General features: G+C 52.5%; 1 protein-coding gene across 1 annotated transcript in view; it reads right to left on the reverse strand.

The window, feature by feature from the left end:
- The window catches only part of TMEM145 (transmembrane protein 145), a 29318-nt gene extending 15578 nt beyond the window's left edge, over positions 1 to 13740 (reverse strand). Inside the window, exons 1-9 of the mRNA XM_085044639.1 lie at positions 13511 to 13740; positions 12931 to 12952; positions 11213 to 11287; positions 10332 to 10409; positions 8567 to 8653; positions 7388 to 7489; positions 4618 to 4702; positions 3649 to 3720; positions 2348 to 2416 (exon numbers count right to left, since the gene is read on the reverse strand). Of these exons, the coding sequence (XP_084900765.1) occupies positions 2348 to 2416; positions 3649 to 3720; positions 4618 to 4702; positions 7388 to 7489; positions 8567 to 8653; positions 10332 to 10409; positions 11213 to 11287; positions 12931 to 12952; positions 13511 to 13740 (820 nt within the window). The remainder of the gene's footprint in view (positions 1 to 2347; positions 2417 to 3648; positions 3721 to 4617; positions 4703 to 7387; positions 7490 to 8566; positions 8654 to 10331; positions 10410 to 11212; positions 11288 to 12930; positions 12953 to 13510) is intronic.

Here is a 13740-nt window from a genome sequence, read left to right on the forward strand (position 1 = left end):
ACCCCAAAATCCACCCCAAAATCCACCCGAAATTACCCCAAAATCCACCCGAAAATACCCGAAAATTCACCCCAAAATCCACCCGAAAATACATCCCAAATTGCCCCAAAATCACCCGAAATTACCCGAAAATCCACCCAAAAATACCCAAAATTCACCCGAAATTCACCCGAAAATCCATCCAAAAATACTCAAAAATTCACCCCAAAATCTGCCCGAAATCCACCCGAAATTACCCGAAAATCACCCAAAATCCACCTGAAATTACCCCAAAATCCACCCGAAAATACATCCCAAATTACCCGAAATCCACCCGAAATTACCCCAAAATCCACCCAAAAATACCCGAAAATTCACCCCAAAATCCACCCGAAAATACATCCCAAATTGCCCCAAAATCACCCAAAATTACCCGAAAATCCACCCAAAAATACCCAAAAATTCAGCCGAAATTCACCCGAAAATCCATCCAAAAATACTCCAAAATTCACCCCAAAATCTGCCCGAAATCCACCCGAAATTACCCGAAAATCACCCAAAATTCACCCCAAAATCGACCCGAAAATACATCACAAATTGCCCCAAAATTCACCCGAAATTACCCCAAAATCCACCCGAAATTACCTCAAATTGCCCTAAAACCCACAGAGACCCCAGACCCAAATAAACCCCCAAAAATCCACCCCAAAATGTACCCGAAATTGCCCGAAAATTCACCCGAAATTACCCGAAATTCACCCAAAATCCACCCGAAAATCCATCCCAAATTAGCCCAAAATCCACCTCAAAACACATCCCAAATTACCCCAAAATTACCCCAAAATCCACCCAAAACCCACAGAGACCCCAGACCCAAATAAACCCCCCAAAATTCACCCAAAAATCTACCCGAAATTACCCCAAAATCCACCCAAAAATACCCGAAAATTCACCCCAAAATCCACCCGAAAATACATCCCAAATTGCCCCAAAATCACCCAAAATTACCTGAAAATCCACCCAAAAATACCCAAAAATTCACCCGAAAATCACCCGAAAATCCATCCAAAAATACTCCAAAATTCACCCCAAAATCTGCCCGAAATCCACCCGAAATTACCCGAAAATCACCCAAAATCCACCCGAAATTACCCGAAATTACCCCAAAATCCACCCGAAAATACATCCCAAATTACCCGAAATCCACCCGAAATTACCCCAAAATCCACCCGAAATTACCCCGAAAATTCATCCCAAAATCCACCCGAAAATACATCCCAAATTGCCCCAAAATCACCCAAAATTACCCGAAAATCCACCCAAAAATACCCAAAAATTCACCCGAAATTCACCCGAAATTACCCCAAAATCTACCAGAAATCACCCCAAAATCCACCCGAAATTACCCCGAAATCCACCCGAAATTACCCAAAAATCCACCCAAAAATACCTGAAAATTCACCCCAAAATCCACCCGAAAATACATCCCAAATTGCCCCAAAATCACCCAAAATTACCTGAAAATCCACCCAAAAATACCCAAAAATTCACCCGAAATTCACCCGAAAATCCATCCAAAAATACTCCAAAATTCACCCCAAAATCTGCCCGAAATCCACCCGAAATTACCCGAAAATCACCCAAAATTCACCCGAAATTACCCGAAAATCACCCAAAATTCACCCCAAAATCTGCCCGAAATTGCCCGAAAATTGCCCCAAAATCCACAGAGACCCCAGACCCAAATAACCCCCCAAAATCCGCCCCAAAATCCGCCCGAAATTACCCCAAAATTGAGACCCCAGACCCAAATAAACCCCCAAAAATCCACCCGAAATTCCCCCAAATCCTCCCTAAAACCCCATAAAACCCCGAAGCCCCCAGACCCAATTGACCCCCATAGCCCCCGAAGCCCCCAGACCCAATTCCGCCCCTGAAGCCCCCAGACCCAAATCCCCCCAAAGCCTCCAGACCCCCGAAGCCCCCAGACCCACACACCCTCCAGCCCAGCCACAGCTATGAACCCCCAGACCCAATTAACCCCCAATTCCCCGAAGCCCCCAGACCCAATTCACACCCTCCAGCCCAGCCACAGCTATGAACCCCAGACCCACTAACCCAATTCCCCGAAGCCCCCAGACCCAATTCTGCCCCGGCCCCCAGACCCACCCGCACCTCCAGCCTAGCCGCTGCCATGAACCCCCAAATCCCCTCCGAAGCCCCCAGACCCAATAACTCACATAGAGCCCCCAAGCCCCCAGACCCCGAAGCCCCCAGACCCAATTCCCTCCCGAAGCCCCCAGACCCAAACTCTTCTCCCTGAAGCCCCCAGAACCAACTCCCCCGAAGCCCCCAGCCCCAATTCTACCCTCCAGCCCGGCCGCCGCCATGAACATCTTGTAGGTGGTGTGGAGCAGCTGCAGCCCCTTGAGGCGATCTGCGAGAGACCCCAGACCCAATTAGCCAGAGAGACCCCAGACCCAAATTAAACCAGAGACCCCAGACCCAAATAAGTTTCCCCAAACAGCCCAATCCCCCCCAAAATCCCCCAGAGCCCCCTCCCCAAATTCCCCTAACCCTCCCCAGCCCCCGAAGCCCCCAGACTCAATTCCCTGGCCCTCAGCCCTCCGAAGCCCCCAGCCCCAATTAACCCCCTCACAGCCGCAGTAGCAGGCGAGGAGGAAGAGCCCCCTCCCCACATTCCCCCAAGCCCCCAGCCCCAATTAACCCCTTTGAGATCCCCCAGACGCCCCTAGACCCAATTGTCGCCCCCAGACCCAAATCCCTGCAGCCTCCCCAGCTCCCCCGAAGCCCCCACCTACCCACCAAAGCCCCCGAAGCCCCCAGACCCAATTCCCACCAAAGCCCCCGAAGCCCCCAGCCTCCCCCGAAGCCCCCAGCCCCAATTCCCTCACAGCCGCAGTAGCAGGCGAGGAGGAAGAGCCCCTCCCCACATTTCCCCATGCCCCCAGCCCCACTAACCCCTGAAGCCCCCAGACTCAATTCCCCGAAGCCCCCAGACCCAATTAAATTCCTCACAGCTGCAGTAGCCATGAACCCCTGGAGCCCCCAGACCCAAATCCCTGCAGCCTCCCCAGATCCCCCGAAGCCCCCAGACCCACCCCCCCGAAGCCCCCAGACCCAATTCCCACCGAAGCCCCCAGACCCAATTAACCCACTCACAGCCACAGTAGCCATGAACCCCAGCCCCAATTAACCCCCGAAGCCCCCAGACCCAATTAAGCCCCGAAGCCCCCAGACCCAATTAAGCCCCTCACAGCCACAGTAGCTGGAAGCCCCAGACCCACCTCTCCCCGAAGCCCCCAGACCCATTCCTCCCCGAAGCCCCCAGCCCCAATTAAGCCCCCAGACCCACCTCCCCCAAAACCCCCAGCCCCAATTTCCCGAAAGCCCCCGAAGCCCCCAGACTCAATTCCCTCACAGCCGCAGTAGCAGGCGAGGGAGAAGGCCCCCTCCCCACGTTCCCTGAAGCCCCCAGACCCAATTAACCCCCGAAGCCCCCAGACCCAATTAACCCCCCGAAGCCCCCGAAGCCCCAGACCCAATTAATCCCCCAAAGCCCCCAGACCCAATTCCCTCACAGCCCCAATTAACCCCTCTGAAGCCCCCAGCCTCCCCGAAGCCCCCAGCCCCAATTCCCTCCCTCACAGCCACAGTAGCAGGCGAGGAGGAAGATGAGGCCGAAGATGAGCAGGAAGGTGATGTCAGTCTGCAGGATCCCTGCGAGGAATTGGGGCTGGGGGCTTCGGGGGGGGCGGGGGGCTCCGGAGAGAGACCCCAGACCCAAATAGCCACCACGGGGGGAGGGGGAGTGCAGGGAGTGAAGCCCCCAGACCCAAATGGAATCCATAGGGGGAGAAATGGGGAAATCAAATGAAGCCCCCAGACCCAAATGAAGCCCCCAGACCCAAATGAAGCCCCCAGACCCAAATGAAATGGATGGAGAGGATAAAGGAATGAAGGAAATGAAGCCCCCAGACCCAAATTGAATCCGTGGGGGGAGAAATGGGGAAATAAAATGAAGCCCCCAGACCCAAATGAAGAAACCCAGATCCAAATGAAGCCCCCAGACCCAAATGAAGCCCCCAGACCCAAATAAAGAACCCCAGATCCAAATGGAGCCCCCAGACCCAAATAAAAGCCATGAGGGGATAAAGGACTGGATGAAATGAAGCCCCCAGACCCAAATGAAACCCCCAGACCCAAATAGGATCCACGGGGGGAGAAATGGGGAAATAAAATGAAGCCCCCAGACCCAAATAAAGAACCCAGACCTGAATGAAGCCCCCAGACCCAAATGAAGCCCCAGGAAAACCAGAAAAAAACCAAAATAAAACCTCCAAAAACCCGAAATAAACCCCAAAAAACTCAAAAAAATCCCAAAAAAACCCCAAAAACCCCACGGGAAGCCCCCAGCCCCAATTGCAGCCCCCAGACCCAAATAAACCCAAAAACCCACCCCTAAATATACCCAAAAAAACAAAAAAAAAAAACCCCAAAACCACCAAAATTAACCCAAAAAGCCCCCAAAACCCCCCAAATAAAACCCCCAAAAATCCCAAAAAACCCCAAAAACCCCACGGGAAGCCCCCAGACCCAATTGCAGCCCCTCCTCACCGAACTCGTCAGCAGAGAAGTGTCGAGTCCAGAAGGAGTCGCCGTTGGTCAAAACCATCTCGTAGTCCAGCTCCAGACCGTCACCCTGTGGGGGATTTTTGGGGTTTTTTGGGGGTTTTTGGGGGGATTTTGGGGTTTTTGGGGGTTTGGGGGTTTTGGGGGTTTTTTTTGAGGGAGGTTTGGGGGGATTTTGGGGTTTTTTGGGGGGTTTTAGGGGTTTTTTTAGGGTTTTTTTGGAGCGTTTTCTTGAGGTTTGTGGGATTTTTTGGGGGTTTTTGGGGATTTTTGGGGTTTTTTGGGGTTTTTGGGAGGTTTGGGATTTTTTGGGGTTGGGGGTTTTAGGTTTTTTTAGCATTTTCTTGAGGTTTGTGGGGTTTTTTGGTTTTTGGGGTTTTTTGGGGTTTTCGGAGGTTTGGGGTTTTTTGGGGTTTTTGAGGGCGATTTGGGGGGATTTTGGGGTTTTGGGGGTTTTTTGGGAGGGTTTAGGTTTTTTTAGGGAGGTTTTTGGAGGTTTGTGGAGTTTTTGGGGTTTTTGGGGGTTTTTGGGAGGTTTGGGGTTTTTGGGGTTTTTTGGGGGTTTTTTGGGGAGTTTTAGGTATTTGTTGAGGCAGTTTTTGGGGGTTTTTGGGGTTTTTTGGGTTTTAGGGGGGGATTTTTGGGGTTTTTGGGAGGTTTGGGTTTTTTTGGGGTTTTTTAGAGGGGGTTTGGGGTGATTTTTGGGGTGTTTTTGGGATATTTTTGGGGTGATTTTGGGAGGTTTTGGGTAATTTGGGGTGGTTTGGGGGTGTTTGGGGTGGTTTTGGGACTTTTTTGGGGTTTTTGGGTCACTCACCCCACACTTGCTCAGCGCCACATACCACCAGTGATCCTGGATTTTGGGTGATTTTGGGGTGATTTTGGGGTGACTTTGGGGTGATTTTGGGGTATTTTAGGCTATTTTGGGGTATTTTAAGGTAATTTGGGATGTTTTTTGGGGTTTTTGGCTGTTTTTTGGGGTTTTTGGGGTGATTTTGGGGTGATTTTTGGGGTGATTTTTGGGGTTTTTTGGGGTGACTTTGGTGCAGTTTCAGGGTGTTGGATTTTGGGGTGATTTTGGGATGATTTTGGGATTTTTTTGGGATGATTTCAGGCTGATTTTGGGGTGATTTTGGGTGATTTTGGGTCACTCACCCCACACTTGCTCAGAGCCACATACCACCAGTGCTCCTGGCTTTGGGGTGATTTTGGGATGATTTTGGGATGATTTCGATGCAGTTTCAGGGTGTTGGATTTTGGGGTGTTTTTGGGATAATTTTGGGGTATTTTGGGGTGATTTCGGGTGATTTTGGGTCACTCACCCCACACTTGCTCAACGCCACATACCACCAGTGCTCCTGGATTTGGGATGATTTTTGGGGTGATTTTGGGTGTTTTTGGGGTGATTTCAGTGCAGTTTCAGGGTGTTGGATTTTGGGATGATTTTGGGACGTTTTTGGGGTGATTTTGGGGTTTTTTGGGTCACTCACCCCACATTTACTCAACGCCACATACCACCAGTGCTCCTGGCTTTGGGCTGATTTTGGGTTGATTTTGGGTTGATTTCGGTGCAGTTTCAGGGTGTTGGATTTTGGGCTGATTTTGGGGTATTTTTGGGATGATTTTGGGATGATTTTGGGATGTTTTTGGGGTAATTTTGGGGTTTTTTGGGTCACTCACCCCACATTTACTCAACGCCACATACCAGCAGTGCTCCTGGCTTTGGGGTAATTTTGGGTGATTTTGGGATGATTTTGGCTGACTTTGGGATGATTTTAGGGTGATTTCGATGCAGTTTCAGGGTGTTGGATTTTGGGATGATTTTGGGACGTTTTTGGGATAATTTTGGGGTGATTTCGGGTGATTTTGGGTCACTCACCCCACACTTGCTCAGCGCCACATACCAGCAGTGCTCCTGGCTTTGGGGTGTTTTTGGGATTTTTTTGGGGGTGATTTTGGGTGGTTTTGGGTATTTTAGCGTAATTTGGGGTGTTTTTGGGGTGATTTCAATGCAGTTTCAGGGTGTTGGATTTTGGGGTGGTTTTGGGATAATTTTGGGGTAATTTCAGGTGATTTTGGGTCACTCACCCCACATTTACTGAGCGCCACATACCACCAGTGCTCCTGGCTTTGGGGTGATTTTGGGTGATTTTGGGTGTTTTTGGGGTGATTTCGATGCAGTTTCAGGGTGTTGGATTTTGGGGTATTTTTGGGGTATTTTTGGGATGATTTCAGGCTGATTTTGGGGTAATTTCAGGTGATTTTGGGTCACTCACCCCACATTTACTGAGAGCCACATACCAGCAGCGCTCCTGGATTTGGGCTGATTTTGGGATGATTTCGGGTGATTTTGGGGTAATTTCGGGTGTTTTTGGGGTGATTTCAATGCAGTTTCAGGGTGTTGGATTTTGGGATGATTTTGGGGTATTTTTGGGATGATTTCAGGCTGATTTTGGGATAATTTTGGGAGATTTTGGGTCACTCACCCCACATTTACTCAACGCCACATACCAGCAGCGCTCCTGGCTTTGGGCTGATTTTGGGCTGATTTTGGGTGATTTAGGGATGATTTCAATGCAGTTACAGGGTGTTGGATTTTGGGGTGATTTTGGGATGATTTTGGGCTGATTTTGGGTGATTTAGGGATGATTTCAATGCAGTTTCAGGGTGTTGGATTTTGGGGTATTTTTGGGATAATTTTGGGATGATTTCAGGCTGATTTTGGGGTAATTTCAGGTGATTTCGGGTCACTCACCCCACATTTACTCAACGCCACATACCACCATCTCTCCCGCACTGACCGGAAGCTTCTGCCGCTGGAGCAGCTGAGGAGTCGCCCTGAGACCCCCGGGAGAACCTGGGACCCCAGACCCAATTAATTAATATGTTAATTAATGAATTCATTAATTAGAGACCCCCGGGAGCACCTGAGAGACCCCAGACCCAATTAACTGATTAATTAACGAGTTAATTAATGAATTGATTCGTTAATTAGAGACGCCTGAGAGCACCTGGGACCCCAGACCCAAATTAACTAATGAGTGAATTAATTAATTAGAGACCCCCGGGAGCACCTGGGAGACCCCAGACCAAATTAGTTAATTAATTAACTCATTAATTAATTAATTAGAGACCCCCCTGAGAGCACCTGGGACCCCAGACCCAAATTAGTTAATCATTAATTAGAGACCCCAGACCCAATTAACTAACCAATTCATTCATTAGAGACCCCAGACCCAATTAATTAGAGACCCCAGACCCAATTAGAGACCCAATTAGAGCCCCCAGACCCACCAAAACCGAACCTCCCAGAAGCCCCCAGCCCCAAATGAAGCCCCCAGCCCCAAATGAATCCCCTCAGACCCAACTGAAGCCCCCAGACCCAAATCCGGCCCCACCTGGCAGCCTGACCAGGCGTACTGAGGTTGGTTTTGGGGAGGGGGCTGCGCTGGGAGACCCCAGACCCACAAAATCTGAATCTCCCAGAAGCCCCCAGCCCCAAATGAAGCCCCCAGACCCAATTGAAGCCCCCAGACCCACCTGGCAGCCACACCAGGTGAGATCCCTGGGCTGGTTTTGGGTTGGGGGCTGCTTGGGGAGACCCCAGACCCACCAAAACCAAATCCCCCCAAACCTCCCAGAAGCCCCCAGCCCCAAATGAAGCCCCCAGCCCCAATTGGAGCCCCCAGCCCCAGTTGAAGCCCCCAGACCCAATTGAAGCCCCCAGCCCCAAAAGGAGCCCCCAGCCCCACCTAGCAGCCACACCAGGTGTACTGAGATTGATCTACAGGTTATTTTGGGGAGGGGGCTGCTCGGGGAGACCCCAGACCCACCAAAACCAAATCCTCCTGAACCTCCCAGAAGCCCCCAGCCCCAAATGAAGCCCCCAGCCCCAATTGAAGCCCCCAGCCCCAGCTGAAGCCCCCAGCCCCACCTGGCAGCCCGACCAGGCGTACTGCGTGGTGAGGTTGATGACCTGGTTGTTCTCAGGGCGAATCACAGCCTCCTTGGCCTGGCAGTCCTGAGACCCCAGACCCAAATTAATCCGGGTCCTGAGCCTCGGAGACCCCTCCTCTAATTCCTCAGGGACCCCTCCTCAAATTCCTCAGGGACCCCTCCTCAAATTGTCCCCAAAAAGCCCCAAATTGGCCCCAAAAACACCAAAATGACCCAGAAACCGCCGAGCTTCAGAGACCCCAGACCCAAATTAATCTGAGTCCTGAGCCTCGGAGACCCCTCCTCAAATTCCTCAGAGACCCCTCCTCAAATTCCTCACAGAGCCCTCCTCAAATTCCTCAGGGACCCCTCCTCAAATTGTCCCCAAAAAGCCCCAAATTGTCCCCAAAAAGCCCCAAATTCTCCTCGAAAAGCACCAAAAACGACCCAGAAACCGCCGAGTTTCAGAGACCCCAGACCCAAATTAATCTGGGTCCTGAGCCCCGGAGACCCCTCCTCGAATTCCTCACAGACCCCTCCTCAAATTCCTCAGGGACCCCTCCTCAAATTGTCCCCAAAAAGCCCCAAATTGTCCCCAAAAAGCACCAAAAATGACCCAGAAACCGCCGAGCTTCAGAGACCCCAGACCCAAATTAATCTGAGAGCCCTGAGCCGCAGAGACCCCTCCCCAAATTCCTCACAGACCCCTCCTCAAATTGTCCCCAAAAAGCCCCAAATTGGCCCCAAAAAGCCCCAAAATGACCCAGAAACCGCTGAGTTTCAGAGACCCCAGACCCAAATTAGCTGAGACCCCAGACCAAATTACACCCTCAGACCCAATTCCTCCCCTCGAAGCCCCCAGACCCAATTCACACCCTCCAGCCCTGTGGCAGCCATGAACCCCCTGAGCAAATTAAACCCCCGAAGCCCCCAGACCCAATTCCTGCCCCCAGACCCAATTAACCCCCCAAAGAACCCCAGACCCAGTTAACCCCCCGAAGCCCCCAGACCCAATTCAGACCCTCCAGCCTAGCTGCAGCCATGAACCCCCAATTAACCCCCTGAAGCCCCCAGCCCCAATTTCTGCCCCCAGCCCCAAATCCCCACAGTCTCCCCAGACTCCCCCTGAAGCCCCCAGACCAAATTTGCTCCCCGAAGCCCCCAGACCCAATTTGCACCTCCAAGCCTGCAGCAGCCATGAGCCCCCAGCCCCAATTAACCCCCCGAAGCCCCCAGACCCAATCCCACAGTTTCCCCAAACACCCCCAAAGAACCCCAGACCCAGTCGGCCCCCTGAAGCCCCCAGACCCAATTCGGACCCTCCAGACCTGCAGCAGCCATGAATCCCCAGCCCAGATTAACCCCCCGAAGCCCCCAGACCCAATTCCTGCCCCAGCCCCAAATCCCCGCAGTCTCCCCAGACCCCCAGAAGCCCCCAGACCCAATTAACCCCCCAAAGCCCCCAGACCCAATTGGCCCCGAAGCCCCCAGACCCATTCCCCCAAAGCCCCCAGCCCCACTCCCCCAAAGCCCCTGACCCAATTGGCCCCCAGCCCCCAGACCCAATTTCTGCCCCCAGACCCAAATCCCTGCCATCTCCCCAGACTCCCCAAAGCCCCCAGACCAACCAACCCCCAAAGCCCTGACCCAATTCACCCCCAAAGCCCCCAGACCCAATTCAGACCCCAAAGCCCCCAGACCCCACTGGCCCCCCGAAGCCCCCAGCCCCATCCCTCCCCGAAGCCCCCAGCCCCATTTCCCACCTTGCCGCCCCTCCTGTACACTGCTGGCCACTGCGAGGGATCGTCGAAGTAGAGCAGAATGTTCTGGCAGCACTTGGCCTGTGAGACCCCAGACCCAATTCGGGACCCCGGACCCAATTCGGGACCCCAGACCCAATTCGGGACCCCGGACCCAATTAGGGACCCCAGACCCAATTAGGGAGCCGAATGGAGACCCCAGACCCAATTCGGGACCCCAGACCCAATTCGGGACCCCAGACCCTAACAGGGACCCGAATGGAGACCCCAGACCCGATTAAGGACCCCAGACCCAATTCGGGACCCCAGACCCTAACAGGGACCCCAGACCCAATTAGGGACCCAAATGGAGACCCCAGACCCAATCAGGGACCCAATTAGGGACCCCAGACCCAATTAGGGACTCCAAAGAATCCCCCAGAGACCCCGGAGAGACCCCAGACCCGAATGGAGACCCCAGACCCAATTAACAACCCCAGGCCCAATTAGGGACCCCAGAGAATCCCCAAAAATCCCCCCCTCGGAGAGACCCCAGACCCAAATGACCCAAAAATGACCCAAAAATGACCCAAAAATGACCCAAAAATGACCAAATAAGGACCCCAAAGAAGCCCCCAAACCCCCCCGAGAGACCCCAGACCCAATTAACTACCCCAGAGAATCCCCCAAATCCCCCCCCGAGAGACCCCAGACCCAAATGACTCAATAATGACCAAATGACCCAAAAATGACCCAAAAATGACAAAAATGACCAAATAAGGAACCCAAAGAAGCCCCCAAACCCCCAGAGACCCCAGACCCAAATTAAAGCCCCCAGCCCCAACCGAAGCCCCCAGCCCCACCGAAGCCCCCAGCCCCAATCGAAGCCCCCAGACCCAATTGACCTCGGGGTAACGGAAGTGGAAGTCGAGTCGCCCAAAGTCGGAGAGGAAACAGAACCGAGTGAGGAAAACCCAATCCTGGGGAGGGGAGAGAGAGAGACCCCAGACCCAAATCAGACCCCAGACCCAAATCAGTTCTGAGACCCCAGACCCGAATAAATAGAGACCCCAGACCCAAATCAGACCCCAGACCCGAATAAATAGAGACCCCAGACCCAAATCAGACCCCAGACCCGAATCAGACCCCAGACCCAAATAAATAGAGACCCCAGACCCAAATAAATAGAGACCCCAGACCCAAATAAATAGAGACCCCAGACCCAAATCAGACCCCAGACCCGAATCAGACCCCAGACCCAAATAAATAGAGACCCCAGACCCAAATAAAGAGAGACCCCAGACCCAAATCAGTTCTGAAACCCCAGACCCAAATAAATAGAGACCCCAGACCCAAATAAAGAGAGACCCCAGACCCAAATCAGTTCTGAAACCCCAGACCCAAATAAATAGAGACCCCAGACCCAAATAAAGAGAGACCCCAGACCCAAATCAGACCCCAGACCCAAATCAGACCCCAGACCCAAATCAGCCCTGAGACCCAAATAGAGACCCCAGACCCAAATAGAGACCTGAATAAATAGAGACCCCAGACCCAAATCAGCCCTGAGACCCCCGACCCAAATCAGTTCTGAGACCCCAGACCCGAATAAATAGAGACCCCAGACCCAAATCAGCCCTGAGACTCCAGACCCGAATAGAGACCCCAGACCCAAATCAGTTCTGAGACCCGAATAGAGACCCCAGACCTGAATAGAGACCCCAGACCCGAATCAGTTCTGAGACCCCAGACCCAAATAAATAGAGACCCCAGACCCAAATAGAGACCCCAGACCCAAATAAAACCCCCCCAAGAAAATAGAAATAAAATAAAATAAATTAAAATCGATCCCGGCGTTGTCGTGGCAACAGCCGCGCTCCGCGTTTCCATGGCAACGGGAGGGGAAGGGAGGGGATGGGGAGGGGTCGCGATAGAAATGGGGAGGGTCGCGATAGAAAGGGGGAGGGGTCGCGACAGAAATGGGGAGGGTCCGGCAGCCCCCTCCCCAAATTAATTCCCCTCTCACCTCCTCGGTTCTCGCTCTGCCCCTCCCCAAAAAATCCCAATTAAATCCAATTTAATGAATTAAATCCAATAATTAATTAATTCTAGTAATTCCCAGCCCCCTCCCCAATTCATCCCCAGCCCCTCCCCAAATTCCCCAAATCCTCACCTCCTTGTTTCTCACTCTGCCCCTCCCCGAAAAATCCCAATTAAACCGAATTAAATTAATTAAAAATTCCCCAATAATTGCCCAAATTCTCACCTCCTTGGTCCTCACTCCGACCCTCCCCGAAAAATCCCAATTAAACCGAATTAAATTAATTAAAAATTCCCCAATAATTGCCCAAATTCTCACCTCCTTGGTCCTCACTCCGACCCTCCCCAAAAAATCCCAATTAAACCGAATTAAATGAATTAAAAATTCCCCAAATTCTCACCTCCTCGGTTCTCACTCTGCCCCTCCCCAAAAACTCCCCGAAAAATCCCAATTAAACCGAATCAAATTAATTAAATTCCCCAAATTCTCACCTCCTTGGTCCTCACTCTTCCCCTCCCCAAAAAATCCAAATTAAACCGAATTAAATCAATTAAATTCCCCAATAATCCCCCAAATCCTCACCTCCTTGGTTCTCACTCCGACCCTCCCCAAAAAATCCCAACTAAATTAATTAAATTAATTACAAATCCCCCAAATTCTCACCTCCTTGGTCCTCACTCTGCCCCTGACGAATTTCCCCGCCGCTCCGGCCGGCAGCAGCAGCAGCAGCAGCGGCAGCAGAGACCCCCGGGAGACCCCAAAAAACCCCCCAAAAACCCCCGAGACCCCCGGGAATCCCCCAAAAACCCCCGGGAATCCCCCAAAAACCCTCGGAAATGCCCCAAAGACCCTCTGGAATGCCCCAAAACCCCCCGAAAATGCCCCAAAAAACCCCGAAAATCCCCCAAAAATCCCTGGAAATGCCCCAAAAACCGCCGGGAATCCCCGAAAAATCCCTGGAAATACCCCAAAGACCCCCTGGGATCCCCCAAAAACCCCCTGGAATGCCCCAAAAACCCCCGAAAATGCCCCAAAAATCCCCGGAAATGCCCCAAAGACCCCCGAGACCCCCGGGAATCCCCCCGGGAATCCCCCCGGGATCTCCCCCGGCCGCAGCCCCATCGCCCCCCGGCCCAGCGCTGCCCGCCCAGGACACGCCCACTGCGGCGGGGACACGCCCACGGGGGGCGGAGTCAACACAAACCACGCCCACAGGATCCAGACAGTCGTGTAGGACACGCCCACTGCGGCGGGGACACGCCCACGGGGGGCGGGGACAACAAAAACCACGCCCATGATGTCCCTGTAGTCATCTAGGACACGCCCACTGTGGCTAGGACACGCCCAGAAGGGGTGGGGACATGGCAGGCCACGCCCACTGTGTCCTGACAT

Source organism: Lichenostomus cassidix, unplaced genomic scaffold (genome assembly GCF_008360975.1).
Source record: "Lichenostomus cassidix isolate B80296 unplaced genomic scaffold, HeHo_3.0 HiC_scaffold_37, whole genome shotgun sequence".
NCBI classification, from domain to species: Eukaryota; Metazoa; Chordata; class Aves; order Passeriformes; family Meliphagidae; genus Lichenostomus; species Lichenostomus cassidix.